Below are 23,004 nucleotides of genomic sequence, written 5' to 3' on the forward strand. Positions count from 1 at the left end.
TGGTTGGGGGGGTGGGGGGTGGTTGAGCATCGGTGGCGGGGGGTTACTGTTGGGGTTGCGGTTGGAGGATGGTTCGTGGGGAGTCGGTGGGTCAGTAGTACAGTTACCTCGGGGTTAGAACTGGCTTTAATCTTTCTAATTTCTCCGGGGTGATCATTCTGGTAAGTGAGTCAGAACGATCTGAAGTCTTCGACTGGTACTCAGAACCTGCCAGGCGGTTCCTGTGTAGTCAGTGCCTCTTGGGGGCACCTCCAGGGTACAGCTACCTGGAGATCAGAAGCTCAGGGCCATTGTGTGTGTTTAAAAACAACATGAGTTTGTTTTCCATCTCAAACATGAGTGCCTTTTCTTTGTTAATGTATTTTGATTTATCCTTTCATTCTCTCATGACTCTGCTTTCTGCCCTGTGAAACATGATTAAAAACACAAAACAAAACAACTGATTAAAAACTGTTTCATGCTATTTATCTCCACTGGCACTGTGCCCTCTCTAATTATACTTTTCCTTTTTTCCAAAAGAGTGTAAATATTCCACGAGAGCTTGTTTGATGCAAAGTCATTGGTGGGCAAACAATCAAAAGCAGTAGGTCCACAAAGCTCTGGGGTGAGTTCAGTGTTGAGGAACCACATCACAGGCAGGATTATCCACATCTCTCTCCACATCCTACTGTCCATTTACCAGCTCTGCTCAGCTTTCCCCAGTCTTCGGTTACAAATTTATTCTAGCTGAGCATTTCTTTCTTCTAGTCATTTATCTTAACCAGTTAGCCACTGGCTCTCTCACTATCGATGTGTCTCAACGACTATTTTTCTGTGCTCTCTTCTTGAGATACCTTTGATGCCTTTAACTTGCCCAATTTCTCTTCCAGTCATTTTTAGTTCTACCCATTGCAGAATTCTTCTTTACACCAACAATGTTTGATAAAACCAACATCACTTTAGTTGGGACATCTTGCTGAAGTTGTACAAGGTATTGGTGAGACCACACATGGAATACTGTGTTCAGTTCTGGTCACCCTATTATAGGAAGGATATTGTTAAACCAGAAAGATTGCAGAAGAGATTTAAGAGGATGCTATCAGGACTCGATGGTCTGAGTTATAAGGAGAGGCTGGATAGACTGGGATTTTTTCCCCTGGAGCGTAGGAGGCTTAGGGGTGATCTTATAGAGGTCTATAAAATAATGAGCATCGATAAGGTAGACAGTCGACATCTTTTCCCAAAGGTAGAGGAGTCTAGAACTAGAGGGCATAGGTTTAAGGTGAGAGGGGAGATATACAAAAGAGACCAGAGGGGAAATTCCTTCACACAGAGGGTGGTGAGCATCTGGAACGGGCTGCCAGAGGCAGTGGGAGAGGGGGGTACAATTTTGTCCTTTAAAAAACAGTTAGACAGTTACATGGGCAGGGTGGGGAAAGAGGGATTTGGGCCAAATGCGGGCAATTGGGACTAGCTTAGTGATAGAAACTGGACAGCATGAACAAGCTGGGCCGAAGGACCTGTTTCCATGCTGCAAACACCTATGCTCACTCTATGACCAAGAGCTGCATTCACTGCCTGTTTACCAATACAGTGAGGCACTGAAACACACCCACGACTCATCATTCAACTTCATGCTGCATTGACTTGTGATGGAAATGGTATAATTTAAGACCAATGGGTTTAACTGCAGTCATGTGTGTTATTGTGTGAGACATAGATCCAGATGACTCCATTATCTGCGTTTCAAAGGACAGGAAGAGTCATATATCATCTCTCCATAATGATAATGCTGCTCCAGTCAAAAAGAGGAATGAAATCTACCTGGTAATCTCCTCGGTGTTGTCTTTGAGGGAATATCATCCACGGTAAAATGCAGAAAACCAAATGGTGTGGGGTTTTCAGATTTCCAAAAAGTTGCTGTCATGTAATTTGAACGCTGTGTGATTTCAGTGATAAATCTACAGATGAATCAGATGTTGACTGAAGAAAAGCATCAACAGGCAGGTGCCAGTCAGGTGAATGGCCTTGGGCTTAGGGGCAGTAAAAAGAGGTACCCAAACCGGAACAACTTTAACTCAGAAACTGACTGAAAATTGGTCCAATTCACAGATAGTATGAAAGTGAAGTGGGTGAGGGCTGGAGAAGTGGGTGAGGGCTGGAGAAGCAGGGTAAATGGGTAGAAGTTTGGGACAAATTCAATGCAGACAGTAGTGGACATAGAATCATTGAAAGTTTATGGCACAGAAAGAGGCCTTTCGGCCCCTCATGTCTGAGCCTGCCAAACAATAGCCCCCCCCAGCCTAATCCCACTTGCAGCATTTGGTCCGTAGCCCTGCAGTTTCCGGCATGTCCACTGGGAGGCCCCCAAGGTGCAAATAGTGTTGAAACAGTAAAGGGTGAAGCTTTTCTTTTGTTAAGTGGATACCTCAGACATTAAGTCGCATCATTATGTCAACTAAGCCAAAGCTAGTTTGCATTTGCCAATTTTGAGTACACACTGGGCTGGATTCTCGGGTCCTCCGGTCCCGTGTTTCTCGGCTGCGCACCGTTCGCTGGAGGCGGGATTCTCTCTTCCTGTCGCTTGTCAATGGGATTTCCCACTAAAGCCCCTCAGCACCGTAGCACAGTGGTTAGCACTGTGGCTTCACAGCGCCAGGGTCCCAGGTTCGATTCCCCGCTGGGTCACTGTCTGTGCGGAGTCTGCACGTCCTCCCCGTGTGTGCGTGGGTTTCCTCCGGGTGCTCCGGTTTCCTCCCACAGTCCAAAGACGTGCAGGTTAGGTGGACTGGCCATGATAAATTGCCCTTGGTGTCTAAAATGATTAGGAGGGGTTACTGGGTTATGGGGATGGAGTGGTAGTGAGGGCTTAAGTGGGTCGGTGCAGACTCGATGGGCCGAATGGCCTCCTTCTGCACTGTATGTTATATGTTTCTATGTAACACCGGTCAAAACCTCCCTGGTGAGAGTGCGCTGCCAACGGAAAAGAGAATCCCGGTGACCGGCCACTATCTTTTAATAGGGATCCATCTCACTTCCACAAGTTGAGAGAACGTAGGCGCAGATAACCAATGCATCGCTTGTAGAACCCTCCATTGTGCAGAAGGATGATGCTCGAAGAGCATCTGCTGATGTACAAAGAACAAAGAAATGTACAGCACAGGAACAGGCCCTTCGGCCCTCCAAGCCCGTGCCGACCATGCAGCCCGACTAAACTACAATCTTCTACCCTTCCAAGGTCCGTATCCCTCTATTCCCATCCTATTCATATATTTGTCAAGATGCCCCTTAAATGTCACTATCGTCCCTGCTTCCACTACCTCCTCCGGTAGCGAGTTCCAGGCACCCACTACCCTCTGCGTAAAAAACTTGCTTCGTACATCTCCCCTAAACCTTGCCCCTCACACCTTAAATCTATGCCCCCTAGTAATTGACCCCTCTACCCTGGGGAAAAGCCTCTGACTATCCACTCTGTCTATGCCCCTCATAATTTTGTATACCTCTATCAGGTCGCCCCTCAACCTCCGTCGTTCCAGTGAGAACAAACCAAGTTTATTCAACCTCTCCTCATAGCTAATGCCCTCCATACCAGGCAACATTCTGGTAAATCTCTTCTGCACCCTCTCTAAAGCCTCCACATCCTTCTGGTAGTGTGGCGACCAGAATTGAAAACTATACTCCAAGTGTGGTCCAACTAAGGTTCTATACAGCTGCAACATGACTTGCCAATTCTTATACTCAATGCCCCGGCCAATGAAGGCAAGCATGCCGTATGCCTTCTTGACTACCTTCTCCACCTGTGTTGCCCCTTTCAGTGACCTGTGGACCTGTACACCTAGATCTCTCTGACTTTCAATACTCTTGAGGGTTCTACCATTCACTGTATATTCCCTACCTGCATTAGACCTTCCAAAATGGTCATGCAGCTTACAAACCCACAACAGCACTGAGCTTCACCCACCACATCCATTCCAACTGTTAGATATTGCTGATCTGGAGATTACTGGGATGAATCCCAGTTGTTGCTATACAATAAATTTATGATCCAGGCTGGTTTGCTCTTTGGAGGCAAGAATAACACAGTGACTTTACAGTATTGGCATCAATGTGGGGCTGCCATTGTGTTGTGTTATTTGGTTGATGCACGATCAGAACGTCACCATCCTATATTAGATATATTGGGCGTGCTTCTCCGGAGATATTTCCAAGTGCGGTAGCGAATGGGAATTGCCGTGAATTACCTGGCACTCAGCCCAGTGAGGCCGGCAACGCTATTCAACATTAATTGGTCCACTTAACGAGGCCTCAGCTTGGCTTCTCACCACAAATGTAGGCTCGCCAGCTGATTCGCCGGGACCACGTTCGCCAGCCCCCCGCTAACAAGGTCGAGCAGCACTTAAGCTGCACTTGCTCAGCCAACCCCAGCCAGCTCAAATGGTGCCGAGGAAACCGGCCCCAGGATTCAGGGACACTGACCTGAGACGCGGTGGAGGCCAGGAGTGCTGTCCCGTTCCCCCGGGGGTCTTGGAGTGTCAGCCACAGGGCAGCCAGTGCTGCCTGGGATGAGGTGGTGGCAGCAGTCAGCAGTCAGCAGACCAGGACTGGCCTCTAATGTCGGAAGAAGGTCAACGACCTACACCGGGCAGCACGAGTGAGTAGACTCCCACGGCCCCCAGCCCACCCCCCTCGCAACCTCTCCCCCACCAACCCAATGGGCATCGACTAGGAGGACGGGGCGCTGAGTGCCAACGCAGATCCGCCACATGGACTGGTGACGGTGGGCACCAGCTCCCCCCGATTTCCACCCCTCTGAAGAGTCTGCATCTCGGGGTCAGCACACGGGACAGGGCGGCACGGCTGTGCAGGTGCCACTGACGTGAGCCGGGTCCCTCCAGCCCCAGAGCCCCCCAGAGGGTGCCCACCAGGGATATCGAAGGCCAGGGGATGAGGTAAGCAGCAGGCTGCCTCCACCTCAAATGTGCATCTTGGGGACACACGTAGACGTCGCTGGAGAGCTGGGAGTTCCAGGCACATTGAGAATCACTGAGGGCACCAGGAAATGGTGAGGACAGTGGATAAGGAATGGGGAGGGAGGAGGGGTTGGGGGAGGCACCACCGGGAGTGGGGTATTGTCCAGCCATTATCATAGATAATCATAGAATTTACAGTGCAGAAGGAGGCCAGTCGGCCCATTGAGTCTGCACTGGCTCTTGAAAAGAGCACCCTACCCAAGATCAACACCTACACCCTATCCCCATAACCCAGTAACCCCACCCAACACTAAGGGCAATTTTGGACACTAAGGGCAATTTTGGACACTAAGGGCAATTCATCACGGCCGATCCACCTAACCTGCACATCTTTTGGACTGTGGGAGGAAACCGGAGCACCCGGAGGAAACCCACACACACACGGGGAGGATGTGCAGATTCCGCACAGTGACCCAAGCCGGAATCGAACCTGGGACCCTGGAGCTGTGAAGCAATTGTGCTATCCACAATGCTACCGTGCTCTGTCACTTTCTTCCGTAATGCGGAGCAACCTCTGGACGTTTGCTCATCTCTCCAGGCACCTTAACCGCCCCTTCAGCTAGATGGCCTCAGCAGTCGCTGGGGGTTATGGGTGGTCAGTGGGGGAGATGGGCTTGCCCCCAGAACAGGAACACATGATCCAGGGGTTGGCATGGTGGTGCCGCGAGCGGTTGACCCCCTCAGCGCCTCCCCCCTTACCCTCCAATGACAACCCACCCCTGCAGGGGGTGCTCCACCCCCAGCCAAAGGTCCCCCACCCCCCATGCCAGGCACAGGGGCAGCAATCCCAGCGCCCCCGGTATCTTTGCCTGTGAGCGAAGGTGGGTCCTCATCTCCTCGGCTCCCCACTGACGCCCTCCCGCCAGGGTCACGTTTTGCAAAAGGAATATTAATCGACGCCAGCGTGACCACTTGCTGGCGAGGCAGCTGAATGACGGGTGGCTCCCGTTAATTGTATGGAAATAGGGTTTAAGTGGTGATAATTGGCTTCTCGCCACGCTACGGCGAGATTCCGATTTCACCTACGGGAGCGGGCCGGTCGCATCACAAACTGTTTGGTGCCTGACACGGATCTGGTTTTTGGCCTCTCCCGCTATTCACCGGCTTCGTTACGCTCAAGCTAGAGCACCAGGAGGCTGGAGAATCGCGCCCATCATATCCTATGCACCATTTCCATCTACAACCTTCCTGTTATCCTACATCTCAAAATGATTGGAGAAACATTACTGTTAACACCAACATCATTCAGTCTGTGGCATCGGCGTTGGCCAGTTTTTAGGCTGGACAGTTTCATCACAAACTGTTTGCAGTTGTGCGAGGGGCTTTTCACAGTAACTTCATTGCAGTGTTAATGTAAGTCTACTTGTGACACTAATAAAGATTATGGTGACGTCAATCTGTTAATGCTTTGGAATGAATGTTAATTCCTGTTTTTAAACATCATTCCACATGTGCAGAATGTCTCAATTACACATAACCCTGCTGATCAACTTACTGGGAATCCAGATAATCAGAATTTGAGTATTCCAACTTTTTGCAACAGACGTATATGGACAAATCGGATTAAATTTGCTAATCGCGCTAAGCAGAGAAACTGCAATGTGCTGACTGCATGAATTGTGATATCAGACATTGAGAATGGTCAGAACGACTGAGTTACAGCTCAGATTCTTTGTTAATAACAGCAGATTGTTTAACAGGAACAAGAATAGCAGCCTTTCTAGATTTCAGTTCCTGGGTAGAAACCATTCTGAAGCTTGCATGGGTTTGAAAGGACAAGCTCAGGATAGCTTCATTAATGTGAAACATGAAATGATAACAATTATTCTGGGTGAAAATATACGATAAGCACCTCACTGCTGTGATCTATTAATAGGGCTGATAAGTGACAGCATGGGAGGATTATAATGATCAGGCATAATCCCTGGATTACATGTTAGTACATGAGTGAAATGTTGAATTCACACATGAACATGCATTACATGCAATCACATGCAAACTGCAAACATAGTGTGGTATATGTAATGATTCCCATTTATACCCATCATTCAATAAAACGCCAATTTATTATCCAGCAGTCTGATTATGCAGATTTCCCTGTGCTCGCGTACCCTTCCCATCTCACAGGAATGATTAAGTTAGATGTTTATTTGCTGATTCTATCTTTAGCATCTTTGTCTGTATATATATTGTACACATGTGTGCATGTACATGCATCTATATGAAGGGATCATGCATGAAAATCTTAAAGATGGGCTTTCCCAGTACACGGCTGATGAATGTGATCTGCACTGAGTAACTCAGCCTTACTCAGTAAAATATTCTAGGTTTGTTTCCTGCCTTGTTGTGTTGGGTTAATGTAAAGCTGTTCCTGTGTTGACATGGTTTTCCAAAATCTACCATTCACAGTGTAAACAGGCTAGGGATTGTAGGGAAACCAGGTGCCAAGATGTGGTAGTCTGTGTAGAGGTATTATGGTACCTGGTAATGCTGGAACACCATTGGTAGATATTGTATGTTTCCTATTGGTCAAGCTGTATGGTAGCTCCGCCCTGCAAGGCGGGGTATAAGAGCCCGTGCCGCCCCAGCAGCCTTCTTTCTGTACCTGAGATGCTGGGGGAAACATCTAGCTTATTAAAGCCTTCAGTTGGACTACAACCTCGCTTTAGTAGTCATTGATCGTGTATCAATTTAATAAGCTAGATTTAAAAGGATGGAGCTCCGAATCAAGTCGGAGTGTCTGCAACTCAGCCCCCAGGCGGCAAACTCTGGCTGGCGTGTTTTAACGGATATCTTGGAACGGCCGAAAACACACCCAAGGGAGAACAGAAATTGCAAGTCCTGCACTCGAGGGTGATTCGGAAATTTACACCCTCATCGAGGACGCGGCCGACTTCGTGCAGCAATGGAGCTGCTAAAAGGACATTATATTCGCCCGGTAAACCAGGTCTACGCCCGACATCTGCTAGCGACGAGGCGACAAATCCCTGGGGAATCGCTGGAAGAATTCTACCGTGCGCTCCTGGTGTTGGGGAGAAACTGCAGCTGCCCGCACGTTTCGGCGAGCGACCACACAGAACTTTTGATCCGGGACGCTTTTGTCGCAGGTATGCTGTCCCCCCAAATCCTCCAGCGATTGCTGGAGAAAGACACCCTAGGCCTCAAGGAGGCACGGGCACTTACCGGCTCCCTAGATGTGGCCTCCCGAAACGCCCGTGCTTATGTCCCCGACCGCGCGGCAGCCTTCTGGGCAGCGTGGAACCCCCCCCCCCGCGGCCAACCCCGAGACATTGCCCACCCCCCCACAAGCTTGTGCTGCAAGACGGCCTGGCAACCCTGGGGGGTCCCCGCTGCTATTTTTGCAGGCAGGCCAAGCACCCCCGGCAGCGCTGTCCGGCCCGCGCATCCACCTGCAAGGGATGCGGTAAAAAGGGCCACTTTGTGGCGGTATGCCAGGCCCGGGCGGTCGCTGCGGTCTCCGGTGGTGAATGCGGACCGCCACCACAATCCTCTCCACGGTCCCCGTGCGGCCAGCGGGCGCCGCCATCTTCCTCCTCCAGGGCCACGTGCAGCCTCCAGGCACCGCCATCTTGTCCCGCGGACACCACGGGTGATGGATGGGCGCTGCCATTTTGTGCACCCCCAGCCATGTGCGACCAATGGGCGCCGCCATCTTGGATGGACCCCCAGGACCCCAGCTCGGCTGACCACACACCGCCCGAAGAGAACATTCAACTGCTGCCGCGATTAGCCTCGGTGACCCTGGACCAGTCCCGGCCTCGAACACTCTCAACGGCTACAACAACAGCACTAATCAACGGGCACGAGACGTCCTGCTTAATCGACTCTGGGAGCACGGAGAGCTTCATACACCCCGACACGGTAAGGCGCTGTTCTCTCCCCGTCCACCCCGTTAATCAAAAACTCTCCCTGGCCTCCGGTTCCCACTCAGTCGAGATAAAGGGGATTTGTGTAGCAAACCTCACGGTCCAGGGAAGGGAGTTTAAAAATTACCGGCTCTATGTCCTTCCCCACCTCTGCGCGGCCACACTCCTAGGGTTAGACATCCAGCACCCCTTAAGGACCACCTCAAGCAGCAACTGCAAGACCTCCAGGACCAAGGAGTGATTTCCAGAGTCACGGAACCAACCGACCGGGTCAGTATGTGTAAAAAAGCCTTCCGGCGAATTGAGAATTTGCATTGATCCCAAGGATCTAAATCGCAATATCATGAGGGAGCATTATCCAATTCCCAAGCGTGAAGAGATAGGGAATCGCGCCAAGCTCCTCACCAAACTCGACGCCTCAAAAGGATTCCACCTCGACAAATCCAGCTCGACCCTGCAAAATCCAGCTCGACAAATCCAGCAGGGAACTGTGTACATTTAATACCCCCTTTGGCAGATATTGTTACAACAGAATGCCGTTTGGGATTATATCTGCTTCAGAAGTGTTCCATAGGATTATGGAACAAATGATGGAAGGCATTGAAGGTGTTCGCGTCTATGTCGACGACATAATCATTTGGTCCACCACCCCGCAGGAGCATGTCAGTCGCCTCCAGCGTGTATTCGAATGTATCTGTGAGCAGGGCCTCCGCCTCAACAGGGCCAAATGCTCTTTTGGTCAGATGTAACTCAAGTTCCTCGGGGACCACATCTCCCAGTTGGGTGTGCGGAAGGAGGCGGACAAGGTGGCTGCTATCACAGCCATGAAAACGCCAGAGGACAAGAAGGCGGTCCTCCGATTTCTGGGCATGGTCAACTTTTTAGGGCCGTTCATCCCTAACCTCGCCTCTCATACCAAGGCTCCCAGGAACCTGCTTCGCGAGCCAGGAATGGTCCAACTTTACCAGGCGGTACAATTTTGCCCATGTGAAATCCAGTCCCCTGTACCCCCAATCCAACGGCAAAGCGGAGAAGGGAGTACATATAGTCAGACGGCTCCTCTGCAAGGCTGCCGATGCTGGGTCCGATTTCTACCTCGCCCTGCTGGCCTATCGCTCCGTCCCACTGTCCACTGACATGTCGCCAGCCCAATTGCTCATGAGTCGTACCCTGAGGACGACGATGCCGTCCATTCATGTCCCAGACCTCGACCACGTTCCGGCCCTTCGTCGGATGCAGCTGCCTCGTGCACAGCACAAGGTGGCTCATGACTCCCGTGCAGCTGATCTCCCTGCTCTGGCTCCAGATGACAACGTCCGCATCCATCATCCGGATGGTGGCTGGTCTGCAACGGCAGTTGTCCTTCGGCAGGTGGCCCCCCGCTCGTTCCTGGTTCGTCTACCGGATGGCTCCATTCTGCGCCGCAATCGACGCGCCCTTCGTCTCGTTCCACGCTCGCCACGTGATCCTCCACTGTCGCCTCGCCCTCCTGCTGACCCTGCCTTGGACTATGCAGAGATTCCGGTCACTCTGCATCCTCCTCACTCTGATGCAGTCCAGCCCGCTCCTCAGCTGGCGGCTCCCGACCCACCCTTGAGGCAGTCGACCAGAATTCGTCGCCCACCTCAGAGACTTAATTTGTGAACTTTGTGGACTTATAGACTTTCTGAATTGTTTTGTTCTTCCGTTTGATCGTTCACATGGTTTGTATATAGTGTTCATCTCGTTATTCTTGTTGCATACTGGTTTTCTGCACCAGGCACCTTCCCATGTAAATAGCTTAGTTCTCATGTACATAGTCCTGCAAATATGTCTTTCGCACCCCACACGTAGTCAGGGACATTCTCACCATACACTCTCTATTGCCACACATGTACATTCTTTTATAAAAGGGGGGATGTCATAATATACACCAGTGTATCATGGTGCAGACACACACACACACTGATGGACACACAGTGGGACCAATCAACACATACAGGGGCTGGTTTAGCACACTGGGCTAAATCGCTGGCTTTGAAAGCAGACCAAGGCAGGCCAGCAGCACAGTTCAATTCCCGTACCAGTCTTCCCGAACAGGCGCCGGATTGTGGCGACTAGGGGCTTTTCACAATAACTTCATTTGAAGCCTACTTGTGACAATAAGCGATTTTCATTTTCATTTTTCATTTAATTTTCACAACACCGCAGCCAATCACCAGTGAGAGCACACGCACTATAAAGACAGGGGGCATCAGAGTTCCCGCTCATTTCGAGCTGCAGCTTCCCATTAGGGCAGAGCTCACAGCCTGCAGCACAGACATTCACCATGTGCTGAGTGCATCGACTGGCTAGGACAAGGCAAAGGTCTTTAGTTAAAGCTAATATTGTGGTAACCCACAGTGAGATTCTGTTAAACAGTTTCTGACTTAATAAAATAGTGTTGCACTATTTCAAGTGTTGGTGACCTGTATGTGTTCCACGGATCCAGAGCGCCCAACACAACACCCACTAGGGGTGTTGAAGCTGCCATGGAGATCGAGGCCACGCTCCCAGAGTCACAGATGCCCGAGCCTCCACCGGCGTCACCACCAGAGTTTTGACGATCACAGAGGACGACCAGGGCCCCCGATCGACTGATTGCTTCATTTTAAAGTGTATATAGTTAATCGTGAATCTGTAAATAGTTACGACAATAAGACAAAACACTGTACAGAGGTATTACGGTACCTCCATAACTATAACTTCTACCATGTTACCATGTTGTAACATCAAGCCATCACCCCCGCCAGACTCTTTTTTAACAGGGGGTGAATGTGGTAGGCTGTGTAGAGGTATTACGGTACCTGGTAATGCTGGAACACCATTGGTAGATATTGTATGTTTCCTATTGGTCAAGCTGTATGGTAGCTCCGCCCTGCAAGACGGGGTATAAGAGCCCGTGCCGCCCCAGCAGCCTTCTTTCTGACCTGAGCTGCTGGGGGAAACAGCTTATTAAAGGCTTCAGTTGGACTACAACCTCGCTTTAGTGATCATTGATTGAGTATCGCAAGATATCTGAGCTCTTTCTATTTGAAGCTGTTGATAATCATGAGGCTCAGACCCAAAAGCAAAATACAGTGGAGCGTCCCTCCACAGATGCTGCCTGGCCTGGTGAGTATTTGCCGTGTTTATTACAGACGAAGGCCATTTGACCCATTGTAAGTGTGTCAGGTATTTGAAAGAACTAACCAATGACTGATCTCAGCAGAACTGGCAAACATCTGTGAGATAACTCTGAAAACGACACCTACTCACAGCTTAGTCCAAAAAGATTTTCCAATAATTTTGTGGGCATTGTTTCTTCGTGAGAACAGTGCTTAGTTTACAAGCTACCTAAGCTTCAAACATTAACCACAAAGCCACTCCCCTCCTCTGTTCTTTAAGCAAATGTTTCCTTACAATACATGATGTAAATAGAACATTGCATCCCTGGTAACTAAAATCATCTGATTTGTGCCTTTTTCTCTCTCATTTTCACCAGTCTGGAAGGTGTGTGAAAAGTTATGAAGTGCGAGTGTGTTAAAAGGCTCGATTTACCAGGGAATTCTGGCTCCTCTATTTCTGGGGAGTGCACTAATTAGGAGGAAAATCCCAGAAAATCCAGGGAGCATGGAGGTGTTCTATTTGTTTAACCATTTTTCTCCCAGCAGTCAACCAAACTGACAGGTAAAATAACATTGGGTTCTCAGGGTGTAATGTCATGATGTAACACTAGAGCACAGAAGGAAAGAAATCACTGGAGGTTGTAGCATTTTGCTATTACCAAAGAAAAGTGTTGAAGGCTACACTGAAAAATCAGTGTTGAACAAACCGAAATTGGCACCAAGCAACACAAGGTACCAGTTGAGAACCCACAATTTGTACAAGTACAATGTACGCAAAGTTGGAAAAATAAATTTATGGATTAAATGAAAATGCACGAGGAATGCTAATTTGTGCAGCACTCTCTTACCTGACCGAGTCTCTGCTGCTCAGGTCTCTCAAGTTTAATTTTGATCTCTGGTCTCAGTAAGTCACCAGCTTTGCTAACATCGAGGAGTGGACGTGGACCACCTGCACACAGACAATTGGCAGGAGTTTAATGCGGAAGATGAAACACAGGAAAAGCACAGAATGCCAGCAGGCAGGAAAACCCATTTCAGCCCCAAGTTTGGTTAAGGTGTTCTGAAAGTTGACACTGTGGCTAATGTTTGAAGCTAAGATAAACTAAACATCATTCTGACTAAGAAGCTACAAAAACACTCTTATTGTAAAGTCTTTTTAGACTAAGCCGTGAGCATTTGTAGTTTTCGGAGTTAGTTCACAGCTGTTTGCCAGTTCTGCTCAGAACAAGTCATGAAAATAAATTGGCGAAAAGCACCAGAAAAGCAGGGGAGATTCCTGGTCACCAGAGATGGAAAGAATATTGGAGTCTCAGCCATCACTATCTACAGCTTCAGACCACAGCTTTCATACAGAAGTGCGCAAAGCAACTTGGACACCCTGGGGACGGGTCAGTTCAGTTGGTTGGATGGCCAGCGTGGATCAGATTGGTGTCATTAGCGTGGGGTTCGATCACTGTTCAGGCTGAGGTGGATCAGGGCAGTTTTGTTCTGTGTGAACATGCCCATTAGGAACTGGAATGATTTTTTTCAGGAGGAACCGGATTGATGGTGAGCAATTGACAACGGATGTCCACAGCTTGGCCAAGGTGATGCTGATTATACTCGAGGCTCAATTTCGCCTGAGCCTCGGGCCTGGTTCTGAATCTGTCACGTACGCACAGCTCGGAAACTGCCGCAAACCAATTTCCCATCCAAAGTTCCTAAATATAATTAATCAAAAAGAAAAATGAATTCTGGGAGAGGGTCTCAGAAAATGTCAGACATTGGAACGGTCTGGATATTTCAGCATTTCATTCATTGGACAAGCGAGTTTAAAGAAAAGAGGAAATGGAAAATACAAGTTCAGAAATGCTGTTTCCACAAAGATGCAGTGAGTAAATAAAATGGTTTATTAATAGATTTGAAAACACTGCAAAGAACTGTAAAGTGCTTCAGGTCATCTCAGTCAGATATTGGAAAAGTGAACAGGACCAATGGACAAAATGTGAATGACACATTTGTGGTTGATTGATGTATTTTTATTTAATTTATTCATCGGATGTGGGTTTGCTTGTTAGGCCAGTGTTTATTGCCCATCCCTCATTTCCGTCGAGAAGGTGATGGTGAGATGCCTTCTTGAACCACTGTAGTTCATGTGGGGTAGGTACTGCTGTGGGAGCAGTTCACGGTTTTTGCCCCAGCGACAATGAAGGTACGACGATATATTTCCAAGTCAGGATGGTGAGTGACTTGGAGGGTAACCGCCAGGTGGTGGGGTTCCCAGGTATCTGCTGCTCTTATCCTTCTAGATGGTAGTAGTCGTGGGTTTGGAAGGTGCTGCCTAAGGAACCTTGGTGAGTTGCTGCAGTGCATCTTGTAAATGGTACACACGGCTGTCACGTCGTCGGTGGTGGAGGGTTTGAATGTTTGTGGAAGGGGAGCAATCAAGCGGTCTGCTTTGTCCTGGACAGTGTTGAGCTTCTTGAGTGTTGTTGGAGCTGCACTCATCCAGGCAAGTGGAGAGTATTCCAGCACACTCCTGACTTGTGCCTTGTAGATGGTGGACAGGCATTGGGGAGTCAGGAGGTGAGCTACTCGCTGGAGGATTCCCAGCCTCTACCTGTTCCTGTAGTCACACTATTTATATGACTGGTCCAATTCAGTTTCTGGCCAATGGTAACCCCCAGGAAGTTAATATTGGGGGAATTCAGTGATGGTAATGACATTGAATATCAAGGGGTGATGATTAGATTCTCACTTGTTGGCAATGGTTATTGCCAGGCACTTATGTAATGGTGAATATCACTTGTCACTTGTCAGTCCATGCTGTTTGTATCGATACACAGAGGGTGGGTCTTAACCAGTTCAAACATACCTGTTGAGCTTCCTCCACTCAATGCACTGGTCGCGCTTATACTATCATCCAGCCATGTGCTGTAGGTGAAGGAATCCCTCTTATGAGGTGTCCCCACAGATGAAAGGCTGTCCTGTTAACATAAACAAAGATCATAGATTAATCTTTCGATGGGTAATTCAAGGAAGAACAATATGGCCTGGCGGAGAAACTAAGGGAAACCTTAATCATATGTAGACAACAATGCAAATTTGTTTAAAATGATAGGATCCTTTGGAGTGTTAAGGTGGGGAATATGCGAGGGAATGAGTTTAGGGAAAGTGATTACTTTCTTATACTGCTATTTTCAGCCAGTTAAACTCGACTGAGAGTTTGGATAGATTGCAGGTGCAGTTTTTATTCAGTGTAACAAAATCCAATTGGAAAATAGTGAATAGAGGTTCACATAGCCCAAAAAGCTGGACGCAGATAATAAATTCTCTCATTCTCACTAAGGCCATTGACCCAAACTGAAGCAGGAGGAGGTCATACAACCCCATGAACCTGCTCCACATTTCAATAAGATCATGGCTAATATGCCTCATATTAGGTAGGGCTCCGTCCAATCAAATCTCACCCCTGCTTTCAAACTCATTCCGGGAAAGCATTAAATTCCATCCGAGTGTCCGTGTGGACATTCCAGCCACCAGCGACTGTGAAACCATCAGAGTCGTTCCTGCTCTTTCAGGCTTTATGTTGAATGTGGGAATGATGAGCACAAGCTGACAGCTACAGACATCACCTGTTGGCAACTGTCGTGAGGGTCACAATTACCCCTGATTGGGGGCCCTTTGCTCTTTAAACAAAAACTTGTCTGGAAATATAACCTTGAGTTCATCTGGACCCGTGTGTGCAGAAATGCCACGCCACTGACCAATAGAACCACCACTAAAGAGATCTCTCAAAAAGAGAAAAAGAATCGTCATTAACGACCACACAGTTTTACTGTCAATTCCTCCTTTTGAAATGTTTTCATAAAGAGTTTTACATCAAGAAGAATTGAAATTCACATTGGAGATGGTGTTAACCCAGGTAATTCAGAGAGGAATAATTCAGAGAGGAATGTGCTGTTATATGTGAACCTTGCAGGCGAGGAGGATCCAGGGTGACACGGCCAGGTTTGTTCTGCTGTATTAATTAGAGCCCTGAGCAGAAAGTAACAAAGCCAGGGTCCCAGCTTACTGATCCCCCTCAGCGACTGTAGCTAAGAAGTGGGTGGCCGGAATTCTTGATGCATGATCAATTGCACAAAGACTTGAGTTGGGTACAACTGAGGCTTTATTGCTCTAAGATGTGTGGCCCCCCCACAGCAGCTGGCGAAATGGCTGCAGCATGGAGGACACACATATTTATACTCAGCCGACTGGGCGGAGCCAACAGGCAGGGACTACCAACGTACCTGTAGTACAGGTCCTACCATACATCACCTCATAGAGGTGCAACAGTGGTTTACCACATTCACCCCCTGTTAAAATTGAGTCCGGCGGGGATGGTGGAGAACTATATACAACAAATGGTTTTCTTTTTTTACGTTTACGTTTACAATATTTGATTGAGAGAATTAAATGTCTTTTGAAGTCCAGTGGACCAGTTAGAGGTTTAACCGGTCCGGGGCCTTGATGTGCCGCCGGGAGCGAGGCGACGCCGATGATGGTCTGATGTCCGGTGCCTCCGGGAGCGTGTCGAAATCCTGTTCATCCTCGGGCGTGGGCAGGTGGAGGACGGATGGTCCCAGGGGGGTTGCTGCTGGGAGCGCCGGGGGAGGGGAGGGTGGTGCCGGGCCAGGTGTGGGTGTGTGGAACCTGCTGGTGCCAGGTCCCTGAGGGAGACAGTGTCCTGGCGGCCGTCGGGGTACGCCACGTAGGCATACTGGGGGTTTGCATGGAGCAATTGAACCCTCTCCACCAACGGGTCCGCCTTGTGGAGTCGGACGTGCTTACGGAATAGGACGAGTCCTGGAGCTGCGAGCCAAGTCGGGAGCGACACCCCGGATGTGGACTTCCCGGGGAAGGCAAAAAGACGTTCATGGGGTGTGTTGTTAGTGGCGGTGCACAGTAGTGTAGTGCATCAAGGAGGACCTCCTGCCAGCAGGAGTCCGGGAGGTTCCTGGACCGTAGGGCCAGTTGGACGGCCCTCCACACCGTCCTGTTCTCCCTCTCTACCTGCCCGTTTCCCCGGGGGTTGTAGCTTGTCGTTCTGCTGGAGGCGATACCCCTACTGAGCAGGAACTGACGCAGCTCATCGCTCATGAAGGAGGATCCCCTGTCACTGTGGATGTAGGTGGGGAAATCGAACAGAGCGAAGATTGTGTTGAGGGCTTAGATGACGGTGGCAGACGTCATATCGGGGCATGGGATGGCGAAGGGGAATCTGGAGTACTCATCGACCACACTGAGAATATACGTGTTACGGGCGGTAGAGGGGAGGGGCCCTTTGAAATCCACGCTGAGGTGTTCAAAGGGGCGGGAGGTCTTCACCAGGCACGCACGGTCCGGCCGGTAGAAGTGCGGCTTGCACTCCGCACAGACCTGGCAGTCCCTGGTGATAGCCCTGACTTCCTCGACGGAATAGGGCAGATTGTGGGCCTTTATGAAATGGTACAACCGTGTAACTCCCGGGTGACAAAGGCTGTCGTGCAGGGTCCGGAGTCGGTCTACTTGTGCGCTGGCACATGTACCTCGGGATAGGGCGTCGGGGGGCTCGTTGAGTTTGCCGGGGCGATACAAAATCTCGTAGTTGTAGGTGGAGAGCTCGATTCTCCACCGCAAGATCTTATCATTCTTGATCTTGCCCCGCTGTGTGTTATTGAACATGAAGGCTACCGACCATTGGTCAATGAGGAGAGTGAATCTCCTGCCGGCCAGGTAATGTCTCCAATGCCGCACAGCTTCAACGATAGCTTGGGCCTCTTTTTCGACAGAGGAGTGCCGAATTTCGGAGGTATGGAGGGTGCGGGAAAAGAATGCCATGGGCCTGCCTGCCTGGTTGAGGGTGGCAGCCAGAGCCACGTCTGATGCATCGCTCTCGACTTGGAAGGGGAGTGTCTCGTCGACCGCGTGCATCGCGGCCTTGGCGATGTCGGCCTTGATACGGTTGAAGGCCTGGTGAGCCTCGGCCGTCAGGGGAAAACTGTGGAGTGGATAAGTGGGCGGGCCTTGTCCGCATAGTTAGGGACCCACTGGGCGTAGTACGAAAAGAACCCATGCAGTGTTTAAGGGCCTTGGGGCAGTGGGGGAGGGGGAGCTCCATGAGGGCGCGCATGTGGTCGGGATCGGGCCCCAGAACTCTGTTCTGGACCACATAGCCAAGGATGGCTAAGTGGGTCGTGCTAAACACGCACTTCTCCTTGTTGTAGGTGAGGTTAAGAGAGTGGCGGTTCAGATGCGGAGAAATTTGGCAAGGTTGGCGTCGTGGTCCTGCTGATCATGGCCGGGAAGGTGGCCCGCAAACCGTACCGGTCGACCATTCGGTCCATCTCCCTTTGGAAGACCAAGACCCCGTTGGTGACGCCGAAGGGAGCCCTGAGGAAGTGATAGAGGCGACCGTCTGCCTCGAAGGCAGTGTATGGACGGTCCGATTTACGAATGGAGAGCTGGTGGTAGGTGGATTTGAGGTCTACCGTTGAGAAGACCCGGCACTGTGCAATCTGATTGACCATATCAGATATGGGTGGGAGGGGGTACGCGTCTAGCTGTGTGTACTGATTGATGGTCTGGCTGTAGTCTACGACCATTCTGTGTTTCTCCCCAGTTTTAACTACTACCACTTGGGTTCTCCTGGGGCTGTTGCTGGCCTCGATGATGCCTTCCCGAAGCAGCCGCTGGACCTCGGACCTGATGATGGTCCTGTTCTGGGTGCTGTACTGTCCGCTCCTGGTGGCGACGGGTTTGCAATCCGAGGTTAGATTTGCGAAGAGGGAAGGCGGATCGACCTTTAGGGTCGCGAGGCCGCACACAGTGAGGGGTGGTAGAGGCCCGCCGAATTTCAGGGTTAGGCTCTGGAGGTTGCACTGGAAGTCCAGGCTCAGTAGTAGGGCAGCGCAGCGGTTAGGGAGGACATAGAGGCGGAAACCGATGAATTCTACGCCCTGGACCGTGAGAGTGACCGTACAGTACCCCTGGATCGCCATGGAATGGGATCCGGAGGCCAGGGAGATTCTTTGGTTGGCGGGGTGTACCGCGAGGGAGCAGCGCCTTACCGTATCTGAAGCTTTTGGTGCTCCCGGAGTCCAGCAGGCAAGAGGTCACGTGTCTGTTGATTTTAACGCTGGTCGATGCGGTGGCCAGGTTGTGTGGACGAGACTGATCGATGGTCACTGAGGCGAGTCGTGGTCGGTCGTCGCTGGTGTTGGATGATGGGGAGCTCGGGGGCACAGGTCCTGGAACGCTGGCGGTGCCCATGAGCCATGGGGGAGACAAGATGGCGGCGCTTGAAGATCTTGAGGACAAAATGGTGGCGCCCATGGGCCGCACGTGTTGCTCGGAGGGGAAGATGGTGGCGCCCACTGCCGCGCTTGGTCTGAGGGGGAGAAGATGGCGGCGCCCACTGGCTGTGCGTGGTCCGGGGAGGTGAAGATGGTGCCACCCATTGTCCGTAAACGAGGGGGGTGGGGGCGATAGCGGCGACTGCACGGGCCTGGCACACCGCGGCGAAGTGTCCCGTCTTGCCGCTAGCCTTACAAAGGGCAGCGTGGGCCGGGCACCGTTGGCGGGGGTGTTTCTGCTGGCCGCAAAAGTTACATCGGGGACCCACGGGGTTCGCTGGCTGGGGCGTGGCGCAGGCGTATTGGCTGGGTAAGGTCCCCGCTGGGGCGGCCGTCTGTGGGGTCCATGATGCGTAAGAGGGTTGGGCCGCACGGCTGGGGGGGTAGGCCTGAACGTTGTGCGAGGCGACTGTCATACAGAGCGCTAGTTTCTTTGTCTCTGCTAGGTCGAGTGTGGCCCCTTCTAACAGTCGCTGGCATATGAGGTCCGACCCAATCCTCGTAACAAACGCGTCCCGCATAAGGAGGTTTGAATGTTCAGTGGCCGTAATGGCCTGAGAGTCACAGTCCCGGATGAGTGGGGTTAGGGCCCACTAGGAGTTGAGAGCGAGTGGCGAGTACGGGCCTGGCGAAGAGCGTGTTCGTCTTCTGAGCATAATTCTCTTTGAGAAGCGTCACGGCTTCGGCGTAGTTCGGGGTGTCCTGGATTAGCGGAAAGACGCTGGAGCTCAACCTCGAGTACAGGATCTGTATCTTCTGAGCCTCCGGGACAGGGGGGGATGCCGAGTTGATGTACGCCTCGAAACAAGCTAGCCAGTGTTGAAAGTCCTTTTTGGCATCGCTTGAATGCGGATCCAGCTGCAGGCGATCCGGTTTGATACGGAGGTCCATCTTTTGAGAATCTTAGAGCAATAAATTGATGCACGATCAATTGCACAAAGACTTGAGTTGGGTACAACTGAGGCTTTATTGCTCGGAGATGTGTGGCCTCCCACAGCAGCTGGCAAAATGGCTGTAGCATGGAGGACACACATATTTATACTCAGCCGACTGGGCAGAGCCAGCAGGCAGGGACTACCAACGTACCCGTAGTACAGGTCCTACCGTACATCACCTAATAGAGGTGCAACAGTGGTTTACCACAATTCTCCGACTTTTGGGATTCTCTGTTCCCGCTGGCAGTGTGGGTTTCCCAGCGGCGTGGGGTGGCCACTACGGGAAACCCCATTGACAAGCGTCATGAGTAGAGAATCCCGATGTCAGCGAACGGCACGGCGCTGAGAAAACGTGACTGGGGGGCCGGCGAATCCCACCCAATATTTTTGGCTGTCAGATGGGACATTCATGAGCTGGATTGTGAAGGCCTGACTGCAGCTGAATAATTTAACATCCACTGCATTAACACATGAAGAATGATCCTCTGTGACAACTCCAAGGAAATTCTATCCCGGTGTGAAATTCAGAGGGGATGAATAAATGGGAAGAAAACTCAAACAGAACAAATATCAGTTAGCAATAGTTGGCGAGAGACAATTCAAGCTTAACTGTAGATTTGTGCCAATGATTGGGTTAACAAGAACCTCAGCATAATTTTACGTTTTCAGTTACCATTCCAGTGTCATAGTCTTCGAGAGCTTCATTCTCCTCCACAACACTGGCAAAGCTGCTGGCATTTGACGATGATCGTGAGAGATCCTGGCCTTCATTGGAAACCTTCTGATTTAATATTACCCTAGAAGTGGGGAAAATGTATATTTATCTAAAGTAACTCTTTATCTTCTAGAACAAAGATTAGATTGTTTTTCCTCATTGCACATTTAACAAAAAAACATTTTTCTACAGGTTTTATTTCTGATGACAAAGGCTAAAGTTTAAATTCCATTTCACTGTCCCTGTAAAATTAAAATAAGTCCTGTCACAGGGATTCAGGATGTTTATGTGCCTCATATTTATGACACCCATGTGACATGGTTATAAATGAACATTCATTCACAATTCACTCCATTGGCACTGACCTCTCATTGGGCCAGAATTTATCAATCAGTGAATGCAATACAAAATCAGGTACTGAAAACAAAGTCACGAGAGAGGGAAAGAAAATTGGGTCTGAGAGAAAATAAAAAAAGGACAGAAAGATAAAGTACAATAAATAACAGTAAAAACAGTTGAACAAATGGGACTCAAGACATGTATTAGTTAAATCTCAGTGCCAGAGAAGTTGTTTGGCAGTAATTAATGATCATCAGGTCAATGGAAATTGACAAGCCCCAACTCTCTGTGGCAAGTTTAGTTTGTGTATCTATTGCAAAAATACAGGAACGCCACACAATTCAATACATTAAGAATATTGAGTCAGAGAGTGAGATGGTGTTTGCAGAAAGCTAATAGCAGAGCAAAATTAGCTACCCTCACTTGAAGTTAATTTTCAATTTACATCTAAATGATAGTGAGCGCCATCAGCCTTATTATTTATTTGATAGAAAGTTCTGGCCCGTATTTCACAAGACAGAAACCGGGCTTTGAGCTACAGACAGAAGAATTGATTGATTTGACCTTTGCTTTGGTACAGTTGCATTTAATCCGATAGGTTAAAAATCACAATCACAGTTTTCATTTCTGCCGACAGGGTAAGATGTGAAAGGGCGAATAATGGAAAAACAGTGAGTCAGGAAATACAGCGCACCTTCCAGAGGCAGTACCAAAACAGCTCCAAGAAGAGCCAAATATGCCACTTTTACCATGGGTCACCCTCCAGTATCAACAGCACATGGCAGACGTCCCAAAGTGAGGCTGCTAATGGAGTCCTCTCAAGGAGATTATAGACATTTCTAAATATAAAGCTTTCTGCATTCCTTTTATGTGTAAATCTGGAATCATGGTATAAACCTGTTGAGAAACTGTATATAAAATGCACTGAAAAGCAACATAGGCCTTTGCTTCAAACCAGCCTTATTTCTGAAATCTCCTTCTGTGGGAATATTGAGATTCTGTCAATGGTCAGAAGATTCTTTAATTATTTACCGACTCAGACAGAGGCAGAATCACCTGTTCATTGTTGTGGGCATCTCGGGAGAGCTCTGGGTTGAGGAGTTCTCAGACTTTGGTTCCTGTGATACATGGCCACTATCTGGGGTTTTCTGGGTACTTGCTGTGCTCTCTCTGTGGAGATCAAAGAACATGAATATTTAAAAGTAAATTTATTGCAAGAATAACTTTCCGTAACTCAATTTTAAAAATCAGTGTCCATAAGACCAGTATGAAATGTGCAGAGTGATGTGATAAGTCTGCACCTGCAGTTTCCTATATAGCAGCTGACAACTCAATGCTAAGAACAGAAAATAGAACTGTCGACCTTTACAGCAGAGTGGCCATTCAGCTAGTCCTCTGACGGAACTATCCTCTTCGTCCCTTCCTCCAGTCCTCTGCCCCAGCTCCCCTGCATTTTTCCTTTTCAAATACATATTCACTTTCCAGAATAAATATATTGTGGAATCTGTTTCTGGAAGGATATTCTACATGGACCCTACCCTCTGCCACTCTCTTCATTTTTTGGTGATGATCTTAAATTTATGTTCCCCAATTATAAACTCATTGAGCAATGAAAATTTTTAAGGAAAGACAGACTAGG

General features: G+C 49.4%; 1 protein-coding gene across 20 annotated transcripts in view; it reads right to left on the minus strand.

Annotated features, from left to right (window-relative positions):
* Nucleotides 1–23,004, minus strand: part of rap1gapa (RAP1 GTPase activating protein a) — an 809,199-nt gene that overhangs the window by 19,479 nt on the left and 766,716 nt on the right. For 19 of the 20 annotated variants that reach the window (XM_072477772.1, XM_072477763.1, XM_072477771.1 and 16 more), the window contains 4 exons: nt 22,422–22,535; nt 20,985–21,108; nt 14,876–14,987; nt 12,870–12,970 (listed from right to left, as the gene is read on the minus strand). In XM_072477772.1, coding sequence (XP_072333873.1) covers nt 12,870–12,970; nt 14,876–14,987; nt 20,985–21,108; nt 22,422–22,535 — 451 coding nt within the window. The remainder of the gene's footprint in view (nt 1–12,869; nt 12,971–14,875; nt 14,988–20,984; nt 21,109–22,421; nt 22,536–23,004) is intronic. The other variant, XM_072477759.1, reaches the window with a different exon arrangement.

Source organism: Scyliorhinus torazame, chromosome 16 (genome assembly GCF_047496885.1).
Source record: "Scyliorhinus torazame isolate Kashiwa2021f chromosome 16, sScyTor2.1, whole genome shotgun sequence".
In the NCBI taxonomy this organism is placed as follows: Eukaryota; Metazoa; Chordata; class Chondrichthyes; order Carcharhiniformes; family Scyliorhinidae; genus Scyliorhinus; species Scyliorhinus torazame.